The 21965-nt window shown below is 37.4% G+C and overlaps 1 protein-coding gene and 1 long non-coding RNA gene across 2 annotated transcripts; both read left to right on the plus strand.

The window, feature by feature from the left end:
* Positions 1 to 10183: 10183 nt before the first annotated feature.
* Positions 10184 to 17573, plus strand: LOC103712950 (vacuolar-processing enzyme). Its single transcript, XM_008799669.4, has 9 exons — positions 10184 to 10457; positions 13386 to 13550; positions 13653 to 13809; positions 14430 to 14515; positions 14601 to 14800; positions 15560 to 15608; positions 15700 to 15912; positions 16088 to 16294; positions 17181 to 17573. The coding sequence occupies exons 1-9, from the start codon at positions 10257 to 10259 to the stop codon at positions 17361 to 17363; spliced, it is 1461 nt and encodes a 486-aa protein (XP_008797891.1). The 5' UTR covers positions 10184 to 10256; the 3' UTR covers positions 17364 to 17573.
* Positions 17574 to 18904: 1331 nt separating this feature from the next.
* On the plus strand, positions 18905 to 19360 carry LOC148715492 (uncharacterized). The gene is made up of 2 exons (XR_015972673.1): positions 18905 to 19045; positions 19130 to 19360. It is a non-coding gene; the product is annotated as an uncharacterized LOC148715492 (long non-coding RNA).
* Positions 19361 to 21965: the final 2605 nt, after the last annotated feature.

A 21965-nucleotide genomic window follows, 5' to 3' on the forward strand; every position in this document is an offset into this window, starting at 1 on the left:
ATGACAATATCCTTTAATCAAGCATAGGTCTATAAAAAGATTGTTGGCAAAACTACAATGGTTACAAATACACCATATCATGGACACAAGATTGATAATTCACCCTATTTTAGCTTGAATTACTTAGTGTTGCGCATGGAGAAGGGCTGTACGCTGATATGAGGGAGTTATTATTGCCCAGCTCCCTCCTAAAGCACCCAAAGGAAAAAAAAAGTTAATAAGAGAGCTCCTAGCTAGGATAAAATATCAAAGGGATGAACAAATTCTTGAGCAACAGGATAACTTGGATAAGGACCCCTTAATGAGAATGCTTTGCCATTTATTTAGTTGTTTTATCCCCTCTCAACACTTCATGATCGCCGGCCATGGTGAGGGATTTGAAAGCTACAGGGAGAGGTTGATGAGATTTTTAAAAACACGACCTAATGAAGCCCCATTCTTCCTCTCTCTCATGTGTCCTCTTCTTTCTCATTCTAGGGGAGGGGTACATTCGTTCCCCTTCCTAAATGGAAGCAAAGGATGCCCTCGATCATGCTCATTATATGCTTGTGATGCGAAGATAGTTCTTGACACTTCATGATCAACTTCTAAGTGAGCTAGGCCCTTAGCCTCTTAGGTTGGATGTGCCATATTTAGTTGCTCGTTAAATAAATAATAAGATAGACATGTTTTTTGCATGTGCAAAACCACGACATTTACATCACATACATATAATTCTCTCTCGAAAAAAAATATAAGAGATATTCATCAATTATTTACCGGTACCATACATCTCCACCGTCCAGCCCGCTTAATCACCTATCAAGCAAGTGAAAGACAGAAACAAGTCTCTTATACAATCCATGACTCGATTACAATTAACATACCTAAATACCGCTAAGCACATGTCTCCGGTCTCATTACTTAACTGTGAACATTCTTAGTAAGTCACCATGACAGAACAAGCAAAGGACATGTCCGCATTAACTTGAGATACGGCAAGATGAAGCTGTTATTTTTTTCTTTTTTTTCTTTTTTTTTAAAAAAAAGATCATCAATACTATATGTAACAACCTAGGACTTCATCCAAAATGGCTAACTAGAATGTATTATTTGGATTTCTTGATCATGTATAAGTACCTAAAATTTATCCAACAAATAATCGATGTGGAACTAAATACATGCCCGCACAGATCCTCACATACTCTCCCCGTTTAAGTCCTGACGTACTCGTCAGACTAAGGGTTCAAATCCATTCAAATCTAATCACAAACATCACGATCGATCCGTGATCAGCCTTAATAGATTCATGCTGCAGTGTCTCCTAGTCCATATAGGTTATAAGCCAGGTATACTCTGATACTATTTGTAGATTTAGAACTTCATCCAAAATGACTAGCCATAAGGTATTATTTATATTCTTTAATCTTGTATAAATATCCAAAATTTATTCAACAAATAATCGATGTGGAACTAAATACATGCCTGTACGGTTCTTACAGGTGCTCAAGTTTGAAGACGCATCATACAGGATCAGAGTTGGATCTCTGATTGCTGGTAGGGGTACGTATGAGTCGGAGAGTGCTTTGCAATTTGCGAAGGATCTTCGTTGAGTCGGAGCTGTCGACTTTTGGTTTCTGCTGATTAGAGGTATTGGCAAGGAATCTCGGTGGGACCTTACGGCTGTCACATCCACTAATACGCCAATCCGGCGGCTATAAATGCCGTGACGGCTGACTTCTTTAAGCGATCACGTGAATTGCCACGTGGCCTCTCTCAAAGCCGTCAGGGAGGTTGGGGCCTGTATCAAAGATCGGCTGTTTGTTTTTGGACATCTTGCATCGTTTCTCGTGAAACGTGGCCGCGGTACACGTACGAACGGTGAACCACAAGTGGAACCCGGACGTCACGAGTGACCTAAAAAGACCGTGTCAGTTTCCTTTTTGTTTGCTCACCATCCCATCTGACGTTAACCGCAACTGCTGCCGCTCCTTGCGTTCTCCAAGCCACTTGTGGGAATCGTCAGACCCATCGCGGTGATTCCTCCTTGGCTCGTCCTCGCCTTATCTGTCCGAAGTAGCACTTTGAGGACTTTTTCGTTGATGGGAAATTTTTTTACTAAAATATTCTTTTAAGAATATTTTTTAAAAATATGATGCTTAAAAAATAATTTTAGTACATCTAGTTGATTATAAAAAAATAGTACATTCCAAAATAATTTATATTTGATTATGCATCTATTTTTTAGAAAAATTATATTAAAAAAAATCTTATCTATAAATTCTGATAGTTTAAGAATATTTTTGAAAAAAAAAAGATTTCAATTTCCAATTAGTGGAAAAATAATTTTTTTATGTCTTCATGAATTTTTCTTTTTTATATTTCCATATATTTTTCTTTTTCATAAAATATAAAAATAAGATTCCCATAAAAATACTATTTTCTTATTTCTCTTTTTTAAAAACTTCAATGAAACAATATACATTTTTTTTTATATTGACCACACTTTTTTTCTTCTTTTTCTGCGAAATTATTTTCTTAAAAAAAAAGTTATGAATGCTACTTTCAAGTGAACTTTTATGATAATAATAATAATAATTAAAAATGTTATGCTACATCATTTGTTCCACATTCACAGCTAGAATGTTGGTTCTACGTAACAGGCCTATGATATCAACACATTAGAAAGACAGTTTCACCTTGATGCTCCATTTGTATCCACTGTAAGTGATGATCATTCAGAGACCAATTGCTCTATTTTTTCTCCGCCGGCAATGCTATCGAGTATAAACATTTCGATCCAGTGATTGCCTGGAAAATAATCAAATCACATTTTTGTGCTAGCATTTGCCATGAACCCTAGTGAAGCCATGTTCTAAACATTATGATCATGATCATGGTTATTACTGTAATAAGGCTTGCAGTGGCCCCACCAGCAAGACATCTAGCTGGGTTCAGAGATTTCTGACCTCTAAGTTCCATGGAGCTTGAATTTCATAGCGCTGATATTTAACCAGATTCCATTGAAATTAAATTGCTTAGCTATCCATCCAATATCTTAATATAAACTTTCGAGGATAAGACTGATAGTCCATGCATCTCCATCAACTGTGATAATTAAACTTAAGAAAAAAATAAAAGAACTCGCAATACAATAATCATCAAGCATTAGCTCAAATAATGTCACCTCTAGTCCCTTAAATGAGATATCAATGGTTTGATTCCAAGTGTTGTCAGCCCTCATTTTGCCCATACGGGATTTATACAAGTCCTAGTTCCGCAAGCTTAGACTTGGCCTCCTGGCTGGAGTTTATAAGTAAGATATATGATTCAAAATTTTGAGATTTTAGAAATAATCTCCATATTGGATATTAAACTAAATGTAAATATACTTAAGTATAAAATCTTATCTTAAATACCTAAATAATCAGATCTTTTGAATAGATAAAAGTTTAATTTCTATATTTATTAGTGAACTTAAGTACGCTCTTAGCATTTGAGGAAAAAAAATTGAGTCTATATAAAAAAAGATTGGGAGTAAACTGCCATCAACCTGGACCAAAACTTAAGCTTTTGGATGGCCAAATCTAATATAAAATAGAGGCTTGAAAGAAGGGATATATTTTAAAATTTTTATAGGCGGTATATTCTAGAGTCCTTCTCACTCGTGATTTTGTTTAATTGATAGGGCGTGAACTTACGGTCAAAAGCGGCTAATCTTCCGATAAATGATTCTCTGCACTTGTGCTTTGAGATATAATTCATCGGGGAGACCGCAAGTTGCTACTGAAAGCAAGCATTAGTAAAAGAGGTCAACAAGTTTTTCTTGGAAAAAATCCAAATGAAAAGGGACGATGGCTAGTTGCTTTTGAACATCACCTCGTAGTAGGTCGAGAGTATCACCAAAACAGGAGGAAGCTTAATAGCACGTCGAACTGGCCACTCGGACGGATCATACTGAATCTATATTATGAATTTCTTCAGTAGGTATTTTTGTTCATTTTTTTAAAAAAAATTATTTTTTAATTTTTATGGATATATTTATACCTGAATAATTTTAAAAACCCGATCCACCCAAAAAAAATAAAATATGGGTTGAATCATGTTAACTCAGTCAACGTTGAATTCCCTCAAGATTCGAAATTAATTATTTTTTGCCTCGCCTTTCAGGTGCATGTCAAATGAGCCACGACTGCTTTGGAAATTTTATTTGTTCTTGTGCTCTTGATCGGGCCTGATCCAATTTTGGGATAGACTAGCTCAATTTGTGGGTTGATCTTTGAAGGATTGGCGTATATCTTTCACATAAGAAGGATTCATTTTTTTCCACACAAATCCACCATTGGTTACCCACCGCACATATCTCAAAATGCTCTAAACTCTATGACTCATTTGACTGCATAGACCTGAAAGCGGCTAGTGGATGATCCAATAATGAATTTGCGGGAAGGAAAACAAATCTTTCTTTCGCGCTAAAGATACACTGCCGACCCAATATTTGAATAGGATAATTCAACCCAAAACCGAGCTACATACCTACATTAACCAAAAAATGGGCTGGTCGGGTATGCACACCTTCAAATTATCTGTACCTTCCTAATTTTCACGAGCTCCTTCGGTCTTCCCTTGCTTTTCAAAGAGCCTTCCATATTTTTGTTTTCAATGCAGCGATTAACCCTATTTCCGACATTAGTATGTACACCTGAGCAATGAGACAACATGTAAAGCTCGTTTGGTTCGCGGAAAAAGAAAGGAGAAAAGTGTAGTCAACGGAAAAATAAAGAGATGCTTCTTGTTTGGTTGGAGTTTTCAGAGAAGAGAGATGAAAAAATTGTATTCCCGAATATGATTCCCACGTTTTATGGAAAAGTTTTTTCCATGAGAAACATGAGAAAGTTACTTTTCCGTGAGTCGGAAATTGAAATATTTTTATTTTTTTCTAAAAATGCCCCTTCAGCTATCCTTGTTTGATCCAAAGCATTAAAGACCTAATTTTTATTAAGAATATAATAGGAATTACACATAACCTTTCCAGAAAAGTGGATGGTCAACCAAACATAAGCACTCTGAAAATCTGTCACTTTTCTATGATCAACCAAATATATCAAAAGTACTTTTTCAGACATCATTTTTTCAGAAATTTGCTTCCTAGGAATCATATTCCTATGTGAAAAAATGCTTTCCGTGAATCAAACGAACCCGTAGTGAATTGCGCTAGCGAAGAAACTAGTTCGGTATCACCATGCGATGCAAACGTAGAAGGATGGTTGCTGGCATGGCTGTTGGCACTTTGTCTATATTTACACTGTATCTTTACTCAAGATGATACATGAGAGATACGTTACAGATTCAACCACATAGTAGGGTTAGAACATGATAAATATATAGGTTTCAAATGAATGTTTCAATAAGAGCTAAAGTCAAAATACTAGACGTAACTATCATGCTATAGGCCGAATAGACAAAAACAACAATATGAACTATTATGGGGCAGGCCGAATAGAAATTCAACAATAGAATTAGGACTGATCAGGTATGATATTGGCCTAACTAGTGATATATGATCCAACTATTATGATAGACATGAATAGCGAGGGACAATATTAGGTATCGAAATTATCGAGAAAGTGGAGGCCAGGTGTGGGCTATCATCATAAGAGCGAGCAGTTACTTACTAAGCAGATTGTAATCCAAAAGAAAATCTTTGGACGTATAAATGAACTAGTTTATGTTTAATTATCTTTACTTTATTTTTATTTTTTCTCACTCGTAGTTTACGAATAAGACTCTACCAACAGGAGTAACAATAATAGTAAATTACTTTGACCGTAGCCCAATTATACTCTATTCTATCCTCTCTATTTTTTATTAAATTGACGGTGTAACAGTAGTAAAAGTCCATAAAGATCGAGGTACTTAGATCCATGGTACTTTTGTCATCACCTTTCAATCATCCTATTTCTGGCTAATCCAACGATGATAGCATGTCCGCGTATCTACTATAGCCTTGCCGCTGGCTTGTGATCCTATGGGACTCCACCTAGCATCCGGCAAAGTCTCCGGCTGCGCGGTAGAGTCCGACACCTTGATTGGTGGAGATCATCACCTTGACGGTTGGTGATGGACTCTCAAATATCCTATACTGGAGAGGACACTAAGGCTGCTGATGTGCTGCAACTCTGGCTTGCTGTACCCCTTCCACAAGGTTTACCGGACTGTGGAGTTTTTTTTCTGCAATTTGGGCCAAGACGCAAGTTAGCCGTCATGCAACGGGGACTTTGATCTCTTTGCAATACCCAAAATTTTGAAGGAAGAAACTATCAAAAGAAAAAAGAAAGAGGAAGATAGAGAAGAATCCATACATCACAATATAGACATGCATGTAGATATGATGGTTCGGGAGCCCCCACTCTCGAGTTTTTTTAAGATCAATTTCGATAGGTCGGTCTTGGACGGAGGTACAAGAGGCGGTGCGGGTTTCGTTATTCAGGACTCATCTGTCAGGATCGTGGCTGTAGGGGGCAGTCAACTCTTCGACATATCGATTCCAGGTGCGAAGTTGAAGACCCCTTAGGCGGGCCTTCGTCACGTCCGGTGTGTTTTACGAGCCAGTTCCATTATTTTAGAGGGAAACTCGGCCATGATCATCAGTTGGATTCAGGAGGCCCAAGAGGTAATGGTTGTGTCCACCCTTTGCTCTTAGATATCTAGGCAATGGTGAAGGATGGAGGGGCCTTCCAGGCCAAGTATGTTTTCCGTGAAGCTAATAGGGCTGCAGACGTGGTGGCTCTTATGTAGCTAGTCACTCTATTAGTACCTATGGGCTGGAGATGGAGAGTTGCTTCTGGTACTCTGAGGTATTTTGTTTTTTGATTTTATTAGGTGCATCCATACTCGTAAGGTATGATCCATCCGTCTTAGTTAAAAAAAAAATAATAATGATGGTGGTGAAGCCATCCTAGGACAAAAATCCCAACAGTAGATCTTAAACAGATACACCGGATGTATGTTCATTTCTGCCATCAGCGTAATGAATTGCTAAGCAGTTCACAGAAAACGTTTTTATAAGATACCAAACAAACAAGAGCCCAAGGTTTTCAAAGCATGTCATTGTACAAGCCTCCCTAATACATCAAGACGTTTTAAGCTGAGCTTTCTTTCAGCTTTCATTTGAGAGGGAACGGAGGTTGCAGGTTGCGTACACAACAACGCATGCCATCAAATCTAATCTATTATTATGACCACCAGCACCGCCGCTCCCAAAACTGAATCTTTTTGGCTTTGGAAATTTGGAATCCAGCTACGTGGTTTTGGATTGGGGACGAGCCCGGCCCCACTTGCCAATGGGAACTTTCCTCTCGTTATCATCCAGCTGCGTTTGATTCTTTGAATGAGCCAGTCGTCGAGCCGTATACGAAGGGTGTGCTGCGCTTGCAAACGAGCACAGAAGACAACCATATTGGCCACGAACTGCCGCCAAGTCATTTGAAGGATTTTTGTTACGCGGAAGCTGTAGAGAAAAAAATATCCCACCAAAGAGGTTCTAGAGACCATGACACTGTTATTTTGGGGCCATATTGGTACCACTCTCGCGGCTCGCACTAAAACAGTGCTTTACTCCTAGATATCCAGTCAATTGCTGCACCTCAACATATTTCAGAGAGAACTAGCTAGCTCTAGGTTTGACTGGATTCTTTTTTTATTATTTTTTTCTCGATCGAGATGTATAGATCCATGGATCTTTGTCTATGTAGATCATGTTCATGGATTAACGAAAAATGTGCAAAAGTTGTATTTGCCTCTGCATAGCTATCGAGAAAGAATCAAATCAGATGATTTTATTTTTTAATCTTCCGAACTTGCTCCTATAGACCAAAGGTCGAAAAGATTAAAAAAATTAGTCATTCACAACCACTGATGAAGAAAAACTTCTTACTTTAGTTTTGGACTTTATAGATGATTTTATTTTTTAATCTTTCGAACTTGCTCCTATAGACCAAAGGGCGAAAAGATTGAAAAAATTAGTCATTCACAACCACCGATGAAGAAAAACTTCTTACTTTAGTTTTGGACTTTATAGATAAATATATTATTTATTTTTGGAATATATGAAACGCTACCCTTTTGTTTGCCTGGTTAGGTTCATGGGAAGGGGATTTCCAAGCACAATTATATCTCTTCTTTCCTCATTTTTTTTTGTTCTTTTTTATTTTAGGTTTCTAGGAAACTCAATATCCATTATACCCCTTCTTTCCTTTTTTTTTTCTTTTTATTATTTTGGGTTTTTGGGAAGCTCAATATCCAATTTTTTTCTTTGATCATATTTTAACATACAGTTTCTTGGCCATTACCAATTAACTTCTAATACGTCACATAGTTATATAGAATTTGCACAAACTTATTTTTATATTTTACACACTCATACTAATTCCTACATTTAGTTGTTGTTTTTTGCGCACAATTGACAATTATCTATAATTATGTACATGTTGGAATATAAATGTACACCGCGGCTAGAGATGGAGAATTAAAAAAAATTAAAATTTAGAGAAAGATAAGTCAAGAGTCTAATAAATGTTATTAATTTATTATTATTATTATTATTATTTGATAGAAGGGGATTGACTGCTCTTGTTTGTTTGGGTCCATGTATTTCAAAGTTTCATTGTCTGACGACGAAAGAGAAAGATCTATTGTTTCTTAGTGCTGCCGCGATGCTATAATTTAGGGATGACACGCAAATGGCAATGTTAAATCATATTCACAAGACGTCTCTTATCTTTATGGATTCCTTCCCCATGGAGGATATAAACCCGATTACACAAAATGATTCCACCTAAATCGATAAAACTAAATCATGTTTTCAAAAAAAAAAAACAGCGAACAAAATTCACGAGTTCAATTGCCTTATTTTTGTCTAAATGTTTCATCTACTATCATTTTAATTATTGCATTCTATCATAATGCTTGGTCGAACTTAAGGTCTAAAAGATGGTAGACTAAGCAAAAGGACCAACTAAAACAAAGTGTTAAGATAGAATTTTCGGACGTTATGTTGCGGTTGTGGGGGCATGGCAATGGAAAGAAAAAGAGTAAAACACTAAAACGTTTCAAACTATTGATAAATATTTATATTTGCATCTATATGCATCCGGAAAAAAATAAAGCAAAAGCCCTGAGTTTAGCCGCCATCTTCTCATCAGATTGTCATATCATTTCATTGTTTCAACGATTGAATGGGAACGCCAACCAAAAAAATAAAAAACAATTGAATGCAAACGAATACTTCCACGCTCTCTCTCTCTCTCTCTCTCTCTCTCTCTCTTATTTTTTTTAAGATAAAAGTACACAACGAATCTCTTTCAGAAGCAAGGCTTTCGTGTGAGCGCAGTTACATTCAAAAAGAAAACATATAATTTTATATACATAAAATATTATCATATCTTTCTAATATAAAAATAAGATAATTGTAATTCTTATGAGACCCCTGCTCATGCAAAGTTCCACTTTCACCCTACATCATGTGAGCGTCCGTTCGGTTATTCGTAAAAAAAATACTAAATACGTGTCCTAAAAAACAAAAAATATATATTATCTAACTAATTTTTTTAAATAAAATATTAAATTGTTATAAATAATATTAAAACGGATTCAATCTATAACCTATATAAATTAGACAATGCTGCAGCACGACTCATTGTGACTGACCATAGTTATTTTTTTAGCTATTTTTTTTTTAAAAGTAAAGCTTGAGTTGCTATGCAACCCAACTCTACCATGAAGGCTCAGGGTTCTTGGTGGGCCAATTAAAATGATTCTGATAAATAATTAGTCATCTGTGCTTAACTTTTGTATATCATTATTTTATGATAAAAAAGGCACATTAATAAATAAGTTTTAAATAGAAAAAAAAAAAGAAAGTGTTCAAGCACAAAACGATCGGCTGATGAGGTCATTCGATGCGGCTCTAAGAACAGTACATGGGACCTTTCCCATCTCACACGAAACCAAGCGGACGGACTACGGCTCTTATCCTGTCCCGTCGGTCTAAACTACCGCGTGGTCACTTTCCAACCTGTCAGTCTGGAGATCCAATCAACTGACGGTTCTAATTCGTCCATCAAGAATATCACAAAGATTCAACGGCTGAGACAGGGGGCAAGAAAACAATAGAAAAGATTCCTCGATGCTGCCTATAAGAATGATCCTCCTCTCCTTCTTGTCTCGCCGAAATTCCTCCTTCCGTAGCGGAGGCCGATCCAATACGATTCGAACCGATGGGCCGCACCGCCGCCGCCGGCGCGTTCCTCCTCTTCCTCCTCTTGCCGTTCTTGCTCGCCGATTCCCGGTCTTTCTTCCCCATCCGGCTTCCGTCCGATCGCGAGGATCAGGAGTTCAACGGCGACGATGACGCCGTGGGGACGAGATGGGCGGTCCTGATCGCCGGATCGTCCGGCTACGGGAACTACCGACATCAGGTATATCGTCGCCCTTAACCTTCTTCTTCTCCATCTCCCAGTTATAATCTAACGAGTGTTTCTTTGATTATTTTTTTTTTTTAGTATGTCTGTTTGTTTGCTTGTCTGTCTGTCTGTTTGTCTGTTTATGGCTCTTTGTTTCGTGAGAAATTAACCTTTTTGTTGTTAATTTTTATCGTATCTTAATTTTTTTTGGGAATTACTGGAACTCATCCTTAAATTTTTATCTTCATGCTAATCATTTGTTTTGCTAATTTAAAATTTTGTTTTCTTTTTCTGTTAATTCGTGATCTGGATCTGGAAGTTGTAATTTTTATGTATGATGCTAAAAAAACCCGGTAACTATTGTTTCCTTTTACCATTGAAGGGATCAAGGAGGCTCATAACGTAAGGAGCCGCAGATTTCCCCCCCTCCCTTAACCCTTTAATTATTATTTTTGATAAATAGCTGTTAATAGGTTCAGGATTCCATTAGCGAATTAAAGGTAAGAGCTTTTAGAGTCTGATTCGTTCTTATCAATTAAAAGATTTTGTCGGATATCCGTGTATTTGGTGCTGTTTGGTGAGTTACTGAGAAGCGGTAGCATATATACATATATATCTTTTGCAATTTTTTTTTTGAAAAATTGATCTTTCATTATTTTAATTTTTTCCTAAGGATTCAAATTTTTTATAACATATTGAGTTGAATTATTCTCAGATATCAAATTCATGATTATATAACATGTGAGTTTGTTAAAGGGCTTGTTGGACATGTTGTTTTGCAGTCCTTTTCACGAATATTGGATCTGATAGGGATCATGGTTTATATATGTGCCTTGTAGTTGGTGCTCAATGAGTCTCAATTTGATCTTTATGCTTAGGGGAAAAGGAAAGTGACTTTGATTTAGGATGATGAACAAAGAAATTACTTGTTCAGGATTAATTCAAAGGCAGTAAATTCTCATGATGCATGATGGAGGCTGATGAAAAGGATGAAATTGAATCTTCCTATAACTGCTATACTGGTGAACCTTGACATAGTTGGTAGACTAACCTGCATATTGTCTAGTATTTAGTCCTAGGCTTCAGATTCGGGAATTTGTGAGGTAATCTTTCAATAATTTTTCTTTGAATAATTTTTTTCTTCGGTTTGCAATCACTATCTGCCTTGGGGAACCCAAGTTTGCTTGCTGTAGTTCCTCCATCTTTTTCCCCCCTTTGTTTTCCTAAATTGGATTTCCATCTTTAATGTAAAAGCAGGCTGCATCCTTGAGTTTTCATTTACAATGTTATTTTCCTTTAACTAGCTCCTCTCATTATTTCTTTTACATTTTTTATGCTTTCAAGGACTTAGAATGGTGATATGAATTTTGATTTCAGTGATATTAGTTGACCTGCAGTCCAAGAAACAAACTATAAGCAAAATCATGATGCTGTGTTCTAATATTTTAATGGTCAATTATCTGATTCTTTTTATAAATATAGGGAAGATGTGGAAGTTCTTTGACATATATAAGACTTTGGCCTTGGCATTTGTGATATTTCCTGCTTTGCTGTTGAAAAGTTACCTTCCTCCCTGTCATTTCTTTATATAATTCCATTCATTCATCTGCATCTCTGGTTATGGTGATAGGTATAATCAAACAGTAATTGTCAGATCACCTAAAGATGTATATGAGTATTTCCTCATAATTACATGAATGGAAATATTGTTAATAAAACCTTATACAAATGAACACTGCTTTGTACTTTGCCGGATATAAGTTTTCTCCTGCTAGCATTTAACTTTAATTACATATGATGTTTTCGAAACTTTGAAGGCCATTTTGAAGATCACATTCATGCTGTATCTTTTGGCTTATTCATCACCATTCATTCATAAATGTCCAATCTAACCTGCTTGTCTCGATGTCCTGTTTCCCAGTTTCTTGGTTCCAGCACTTGATTTTGTGAACCATTGCTCTTCATTGGAAGTTCAGCGAACAATAGTTGCTTCTCCTGTCAATTTTAAAACTGGATTTCAATTCAAACGTTTTTCTATTCACCAAGCATCCAGTTTAAGCAGCTAGTGAATTTGATGCACTAGAAGGCCTTGGTTTCAGTTTTGTGCAAAACCCATAGCCCACGCTTTTCGACATGACATTTCTCCCCAAAAAATGAGAACACATCAACACTATGCTTGAATTCTATTGGAAACAAGCAAGAATTTCAGCAGATGGTGGATATCGGGTGTTTGCACTTACATCACATCACATACATGTTTGGCATGCTGTTCGCTTCTACATTCTTGTATGAGTTTAGACTTGCACCCCTTACTATGGTGCATTGCTGGTACAATGTAATTGCTAGTATTTAGTTTTAAGCATTTATACATCACATTTCACTGCATTAGGAACCAAGGTTTCTTTTGCAGGAGAATGCTTGGGAGACTAATTTGCAGGCCCTTGTATGGTGCTTCTTAGGACAATCACTGGATCAGATCATCATTCACGGGGTTTCTCAGGGAAGGTTGCTGACACTGACCCAAACATTTGGGTTTGGTTTGGTCCAATGCAAAAAATAAAATTCCAATCTTCCAATTCTCTACTGGAAGCTTGATTTAGTATTAGGACAGTGGTTAGTGTGCACAAGAGGGCTTTGCTCGGCAAGAACAGTTCAAGAAGGAGTGAGAAAAGCAGAACCAGGACAGATGAGAAACAAAAAAATGTGAATTAAAAGAACTACATGGGGTTGTCCTGTTATATCACCTTGGTTTATAGCTGTGCTTTCCCTGGCATTGTTTTTTCCTGGTTGAGCTAATCCTTCTTTAAATTTGCAAAGAAAAAGTTTCATACTAAATTCTAGTGATATGTGATATTACAATCTAAGTTTCATCTTAATTTAATCATTCTATTTTTATATAGATGTGTAAATATATGATCCCCTTCCTTTACAACATTCTCTCAGGCTGATGTGTGTCATGCATATCAAATCATGAAGAAAGGTGGATTGAAAGATGAGAATATCATTGTTTTCATGTATGATGATATTGCTCACAATGAGGAAAATCCTAGACGTGGTATCATAATCAATCACCCAGAGGGAGAGGACGTATATGCGGGAGTTCCAAAGGTTTGCCCTTTTTCCCCCCTTTTGTCTCAGAAACTAAGATTATATTTTTGTGTTGTGACCATCATTGGTCATTTGCCTGAGGCCTGTGATATCTCTTTGCAGGATTACGTGGGAGACGATGTTAACGTTAACAACTTTTTCGCTGTTCTCCTTGGAAACAAAACTGCTTTAACTGGAGGAAGTGGGAAAGTGCTTGATAGTGGCCCTGATGATCATATCTTCATATTCTACTCTGATCATGGTGGACCTGGGGTTCTTGGTTAGTAGTTGAATTACCATGCTTTTAAGAATTTAATTACTAGAGTTTTTTCCTTGGTTCTTTGATGCACAATATTTTATAGTTAAATCTCATGCTATTAATAATATCCTCTTTTTTTGAGGGAATACTATTAGTAATATCTAATATTATTACACATAACTAATATAACTAATAATGTAGAACTAGATATGACTAAATAGATTTAATAGAATTCTACTTATCTAATATGAGTTTATGACTAATTAGTAGAAATATATACTGAAGTGCATATGGTTAATTAGATTACCATTCTATCATCATACACATATATTTTTTTACATATTCTATCATTTATATATGTTATATTTATATTTTTAAAATTAACTTTTACTTCAAAAAGAATGATTGTGAACTGGGAAAGAAAAACTAATTCTGAGTATTCCTGTTCTGAAATTATCTACATAACTTCTAAGTCATCATTAGGCTAGAATATCAGATTATTCGGGTTCTGGAAGTCACAGTTAGCCTCAGAATCTCACCTAACAACTGGTACAGGTGGTTTATGAGGTGCCTTAGGGAAATTATGATGTTAAAACATGAGACTGACTACCATATTTTTCTGTTACCTGAAACTTTGCCAGGAATGCCCACCTACCCTTACCTTTATGCTGATGACTTGATAGCTGTTTTGAAGAAAAAACATGCTGCTGGGACCTATAAAAGCATGGTATCCAGCTATCTATGTTATATTCGCGGTTGTATAATCTTGCTCATGTTGTTATAATAGTTTACAATTTTTTTTAATTTTTCAGGTATTCTATCTTGAAGCTTGTGAATCTGGGAGTATATTCGAGGGTCTTCTGCCGGCAGATATAAACATTTATGCAACCACAGCATCAAATGCCGTGGAGAGTAGTTGGGGAACTTACTGCCCTGGAGAGTACCCTAGCCCTCCCCCAGAGTACTATACCTGTTTGGGAGACCTGTATAGTGTTGCTTGGATGGAAGACAGGTGCACATACCTCCTCCACCACATAGTTTGCTCCAGCTCGATCTGTTCCTTTTTTCCTTTGAAAATCATGAATGTCTCAACATTATGCCTGTTATATTTAATTCAGACACACAAAGTTGGTAATTTTTTAATTTACATTTTTTTAAACCCATCTGCAAAACCATAAAGAGAGTGTTTTAAGTTGCCCTCTATATTTCGAAATTGTTTGTTAGACAAACTTATACATACGACGAGCAAAATGTGGAAGATAGTTAAAATGATTTGTCAGATGCTATTTTAACATGGGCATGGTGCTCAAGAGAAGAAATTTATAATTCTTACCTTGCTTGAGATATTTTAATGCTGTATGATTTTGTTGGTTTTGCATATTGTAACAACTCACAACAGGATAATTTTTCATTCTCGTTGCTTGAAATCTTACTATTTTGGATACTATTTTTGTATCACAAACATTCAAATATTTCAAATTTATCAGAGCTTCCTTCCTACAATGAAACCAAATCATGGTGGGTAATCATTGGAGGACAGGGAGACAGAGAAGAACTTAAGTGGCGTAAAGGATAACAGAATTGAAATTCATTTCAAAGAAGTTACGTATGTATTTTGATGGATTTTCTTATTTAGAATTCTTGAATGACTTTCAGTTTTGTATATACTTTCTTGAATGTTTAATCAGGAGTAGAAAGACTTATATGGTCCTTTTCTGTTAATAATTTCGAAGCCTGTAGTGTGGAGACTAATTGTTTCTTGTGTGGACAGTGAGGTACACAATTTGCGGACTGAAACTCTGAAGCAGCAGTATCAACTGGTAAGGGATTCATATCAGAGTTTTCTTTGTCTTGCATTATGTGCTTGTGTAACTGAAGATTAGATATAACTTGTTCTGGTGGTGCTTGCAGGTCAAAGCCAGGACTGCAGTTCATAATACATATTCTTTTGGTTCTCATGTAATGCAATATGGGGATTTAGATCTCAATGCACACCAACTTTTCTTATACATGGGCTCAAATCCTGCCAATGAAAATGCCACCTTCATTGATGATAATGCATTGCCATCATTTTCTAGGGCTGTTAACCAACGGGATGCGGATCTACTTTATTTCTGGCATAAGGTTGGTTTTGCTTCTTTTGTAGGTTATCTACCCATTTAATTCATGTAGTAATTTACAAGTCCCTGATATGCAGTAGCAGTTGTTTAATTCTATACAACTTTTTATTGTTGAATGGTTCAACTGCTCTTGCTGCATCTTTTCCCCTCCACCTGACTGATCTCTTTCCTTTGCACAGTATCGGAAATCACCTGAAGGCTCCTCCAAGAAACTTGAAGCTCAGAAGCAATTGCTTGAAGTGATGTCTCATAGATTGCATGTAGATAGCAGTATGGAGCTAATCGGGAAGCTTCTCTTTGGTTCTGAGGAGGGCCCGAAAGTGCTGGGGACCGTTCGACCTGCAGGTCAGCCTTTAGTTGATGACTGGGACTGCCTCAAGTCGATGGTAAGGACCCTAAAAGCTAACCTTTTGAACCCTTTATTCTGTTGGTATACTTATTTATTGGTTTGATGCTTGATCATCGAATTCTTCAGAATATGGCCTTGAATCCCCTAAATTGGCAAAGCCTGTTTGTGCTGCATGCATTTTCAAGTATGTAAATGTGCCTGTCATTTTTAAAAAATTGTATCCACCAGATGTGAAAATGTCATCTTAATTTGTCCCTTAGCGTGAACATCAACCATGGAGGGTTGCAGGTGTTGAACTCTCCACCACTGATATCTGAGTCATTCTCATTACACTGGCTCTGGGGAAAACTCTTATCATGGATTAGCAGCATCTTATAATGGATGCTGTTTTCCTAACCCAGATAGAAGATGGAGGTTTGACATTTAATGGCATGTATCCTTTCAGAAGACATTTAATAGCATATATACAAAAAGCCTCAAAATATCCACAAGTCCGACTTTGTCATGCTACCACCTGTCCATTGTGGATATTTCATTGCCTGGTTCAAGCTTTTTCTTATTGTTGTCAAAGCACAGTAATTTTTTATGCTACCTTCTAGTTGACCTTCTGGTTTCTGTCTTTTTTTCTTTTTTCATATATAAACATCATTTGAATATTATGTATATGTTTGTTACCATTTCGCTTTCCTCGGGTACATTTGAGATACTTAAGTTCTGCTTTTCATGCATCTCCAGTTTTTTTTTTCTTTTTCTAGCCAATGCAGAATAACATAAACATTCGTTGACCTTCCACTTATAATCTTCTTCGTAACAATAGTTTGTTAGTATATCTCAGATAAATTCCATATGGATTAGACCAGAATTGACAACCTTTCAATACCTTTCAATCTTTAGCGCATAATCATGCCTTTTCTTCTTTGTAGGTACGGACTTTTGAGACACACTGTGGATCTCTAGCCCAATATGGCATGAAACACATGCGATCCCTTGCAAACATCTGCAATACAGGCATCAAGAAGGAGACAATGGCTGAGGTGTCCGCTCAAGCTTGCTTCAGGGTTCCCTCCAACTCCTGGAGTTCTCTCCATGGGGGTTTCAGTGCTTGAAGCAACCATGTAAGAGTTGTGCTATGTTAATATGTTTGGGACTTAAATACATATGGAAGTTGCTCTGTTCTCCAGCGCTGTAAATAGAATTACCTGAAAAGCTGGAGAAATCTCCATGCACTAATATGCTCAATCCATGAAATGGCCATTTGTAAATCATTTATGTACTATTGGTGGGCGTTTACAATTGGAGTTATCTTGGTGTGAACATTCTACTGAGTTCATGGTGAACATGAGATCCGAGCAGTAAGCTCCTGAAACATGGTTTTGTAGCCTTTAGATTGTAAAAGCTACCTAAATTGCATGGTTAGTGGGTTGCCCTTTTGCTGGTACTATCGAGCTATTTATGGTTTTCTCCTGCCCTGGTTATCACTGGCTCTGAAAATTTGGTACCTCCTTTCTACAGCGACTGACTTGTTTGGTTGGTAATGAAGCTTGATACGAAGGCCCGAATTCAAAACATACAAGTAGTGATATTTCAAGATTTCATATGTTTTTTTGGAATTATGATTGGTGATTTATTGAACTAGTTTTTTCCTCTCTTATCAAGAATTTTGTTTTTGAAGCAGTCACTTGGAAAAGACGCTAGCTCTGCAGTTTTGAATCCAAAAGTTGAGGAATGTAAGAGGATCCAAACTAACTGAGCCCATAAGAAAGAACGCCCAGCTCACCATGGCCTAAAATAGGAGGCAAGGATCCAAACTCCACCTTGCCACAGATCATGGCGTCTTCAAGCATTGATGAACAAGTAATTCCCTTCTTATTAGTTTCATATTTACACAGTTTGAACATTGGCTGAAATCAACTCATGAACTACAAATCCGTTTAAATTGGGATTCAGCATTTTGGAATTACTTATCATGGGAATGTCTGCGATTGCTGATCTGAACAGTACCACAGAACCAAAGATACAGCTAATTGGACCTCAAATGCCAAAAGGAAACAGCCCACACCAATACAAGTAACACATGTTATGCACATGGATGAATCAAAGAGAGAAAGAGAGAGAGTGTGTGCGCGCGCGCGCATGCGAGCGAGCGAGAGAGAGAGAGAGAGAGAGAGAGAGAGAGAGAGAGAGAGAGAGAGAGAGAGAGAGAGAGAGAGAGATGATACATTGCTTTCTAATAATGGTGGGTGCGTATTGTCTTGAGAGCAATGGCAGGACCATAGGATCAAGACAGTTCAGCAGCAGAAATACTTCTGGCCATGTACTCAACTGTCTAATGATGTCTAAAGCATGGTTAGCCTCCTGTATCTGGAACTCAGAAATGGGATTACAAATAAGTGCTTTGGAGAAATGGGACAGAATAAAGTTAATAGGAATTCAAGGTTCATACTTTGCTTTCTCATAATGGTAGGTGCATATTGTCTTGAGAGCAATTATACAACCATAGGATCAAGACAGCTCAGCTGCACAAATACTTCTGGTCTTATACTCAATGCCTAGTGATGTGGAAAGCATAGTTAGCCTCCTATATCTAGAACTCAGAAGTGAGATGACAAATTAGCGCTTTTGAGAAGTAAGGTAGAACAAATTTTAGTAGGAACTCAAGGCTACAATCTGAAAGACTACAAGAGGGGCTATAAAGACATCGGGATAATGCTTTCTTTCGACATATGGATCTGAAAGGGTTTCTTCAATCAAAAGAAAACCAGTGATTCAGGCTGACTGAAAGCAACAAGTATGAACTTTTTTACTAGATTACATTGAGAGTGCTTTAACTGTAAGTAATATTCTATTTGATCTCAGGTAAATTTTTGTGTAGATATGTTAGGTTTGACAGCAGCTTGTGGCTTCAGCTGGAGTGCTTGGCTGAAATTATTGATGCAGATATGACCATATTCCTAGTTGCGACAACTTGTTGAGCATTTTAAGCTTCTACTGTTCTTTCTGCAAGATTTGAAACATTTTGGGTCCTTCGTCTCTACTTATTTTAGCGAATTCCCCGTTGCTGGATTATCGAATGTTCCTTTATGAGATAAAGATTTTTTTTTTATTAGAGTACTATGATTGTAAGTGGTATAAGATTGTAGTAATTGGTGGGGAGCTTTGAAGACCAAGTTTGTTGCTGCTTCAATTCTGCTCCTAGGATTCCTAAATACTGAATTATATCAAAAGAAGACATTCTAGATATGTTTGCCCTTGAGAATGCACATTAATTATTGTCCCTCTTTTCCTTTTTTTGGGAGAAAACAGGGAACTATATTTTTCACTTGGAACCATCAATATTAGTTTAAATTACTGAAACCAATGCCACATCACTTCAATTATTTTCTGTTAATAAGAACCAATCCACAAGACATTGTGCTCAACCCTGTTTAGAATATTGCTCCCAAGAGTGAAGGCTATCAATGTATCCTCCTAGCCTAGTTGGTTAAAATCGGCACTCTTTGGCTCTTTCTAAGGTCCCATTGACTAGCTTCATCTTCAGAGTGTCCCCCAACATTACATCATCCTCGACAAGCATCTGTTCATCATAAATAATGTGCATTAAGGCTAGTAATAATGTAGACTCTTAACTTAGTATCAAGACATTCTTTATTGGAGTCTACATGTTAATGTCCAAGAGCTTCACAGACTGTTTGCTTTTATAATCGTTCCACAAGAAATCAAAATTTTCCATTGCATTGCCTATCTAATACCTTCTCAACTAAAGCTGGCATTGGTCCACAGCCCTGTTTTCATTTGATACCTTTCAAATCAAACCAAACCCCCTACATTTCGGAGCTGGCGAGACTTACAAACCTCTCTAGTCTCAAGACTGTGATACCGTGGGGGTCCCAATTGGCCCTTAGCAGCAGCTGGTTCATATAAGATTCTAATGGACAGTCCAACCGCAACACCTCAACACTTACCATATTGGCGTTTAACAAAATAGTGATTTTTTTTTTTTTGGATCTGTTATGATATCTATTTCACAATGAACTCAGCAAGTGTAATGCTATGTGGCATCTTTTCAGTCACCTAGCAAGTCTCTCTTATCACTTGGTATAAGAAGGTTAAGTATGACTTGTAAGAAAAGGTGCAACATATTGCAAGGTTTTGGTTGAACAATGAATTAATATGCCATGTTTGACATCACATAAATAGCAACAACTTCTATCCCACCGGTTGGAACTCGGAGATGGGCAAATAACCATCATTCAAACACTTTTGAGAAGCTAAGTTGTTTAGAGTCTAGATTTTTCTGCACTTTGGTTAGAGTCTGTGCAAGACCATGTACACAAGAAAATCATGAACATATTACATGAGAAGGTTAAGTATAATTTACACAACTAGTAATGTTTTGGCTTAATAACAAGTTGCCATGCTAGGATCATGTAAACCTCAGCAGCTTCCATTGGACCAGTCCTTGAATCACTTTTGAGAAGCTAAGTTGTTTGCGTTTTGGAAACTTTGGTTTTGAACGCCGCACAAGATTGTTATACTGTCAAGAAATTTGTGGCCTGCTTATAAGAAAAATCAAGAATAATTATGACATTTGTTATAATTAAAAATAATGAATTTGGATCGGGTGTGAGAATATTGAATTGTCCGAGTCTTATAGCATTACAACAAGTTTTTCTGTACAAATGATATTATGATAGATATTGTAGCCTGCGGTAGACCAATTCCTTGGATTATCTTGGCTAAGATAGAGAAATTATTAGCAAAAGTTTAGATATTAATTTTGAGAACAAAGCTTGATGTTTTGAAATCAAGACATGAAAAATGTGATTAATATGAAAGAAGAAAATATTTTAGATATTAATTTTAAAATTTATTGTAATTTTTTGTAAAAAAATAAAGATTATTGGTCATACTCATGATCTATGGTTTCATAATATGAGGCAAGATTTTCTATATATATCATCTTTTTTTGACAAAAAAAAAAATCCATGCGAGGAAGTGGCGGATACGGCCGCAAACGGAAATGTCCGCCCACGGAGCTAAGCAATCTCGGAGGCTCCGTGGAAACCGGCGTCGAAACCTCTCCACTGCTAAATAGACGCCACGTATTTTGACCGTTGGTGATCTTTCATTCCTTAAACTGTACGCTGTCGCCCATAAGTGGGTGAGAGTTGCAGGAAAGAAAAGAGGGTTTCTTTATCAGATATCCTTTCTTCTTCGAAACCAGAGCGTATTTTGCGAAAGGATCGAGACGCCAACCGCTGGGGCCAGCTGTTATACGGCGCTTTACCAGCTGTCAGCCCGGGCAGCTGCCCGCTCCTCCAACGCTGCCCGGCTCCCCTCCTGCTTTAAATACCCCTCCGCCCCTCTCGGTTCGCCTCATCCGTCGTCTCCTCTATCGAGTGCTGCCGTTTTGCCCTTTCTCCTCCACCAAACCCTAAACTATCTCCAGATATCTCTCGAATTCTCGACTCCGAGAGGCAATGGCGGTCGTCGGATCCAAGATTATCGCTGCGCTCCTAATGGCCGTGCTCGCCGTCGTCTTCCTCGCCGGCGGAGCCGCTGCGGCGGACCCTCCCGCCCCGAGCCCCACATCCGCCGCCGGTTCCGTCGCTCCATCCCTCGCCATCGCCGTCTTCGCCTCGTCCATCGCGCTTCTCCTCTGATCTTTCCGCCATTGAAATCTCCGCGGGTGCTGGGTCTGATCCGTA

Source organism: Phoenix dactylifera, chromosome 1, assembly GCF_051530095.1.
Source record: "Phoenix dactylifera cultivar Ajwa chromosome 1, Ajwa_hap1_PhDact_Kaust_v1.1, whole genome shotgun sequence".
Classification (NCBI taxonomy): Eukaryota; Viridiplantae; Streptophyta; class Magnoliopsida; order Arecales; family Arecaceae; genus Phoenix; species Phoenix dactylifera.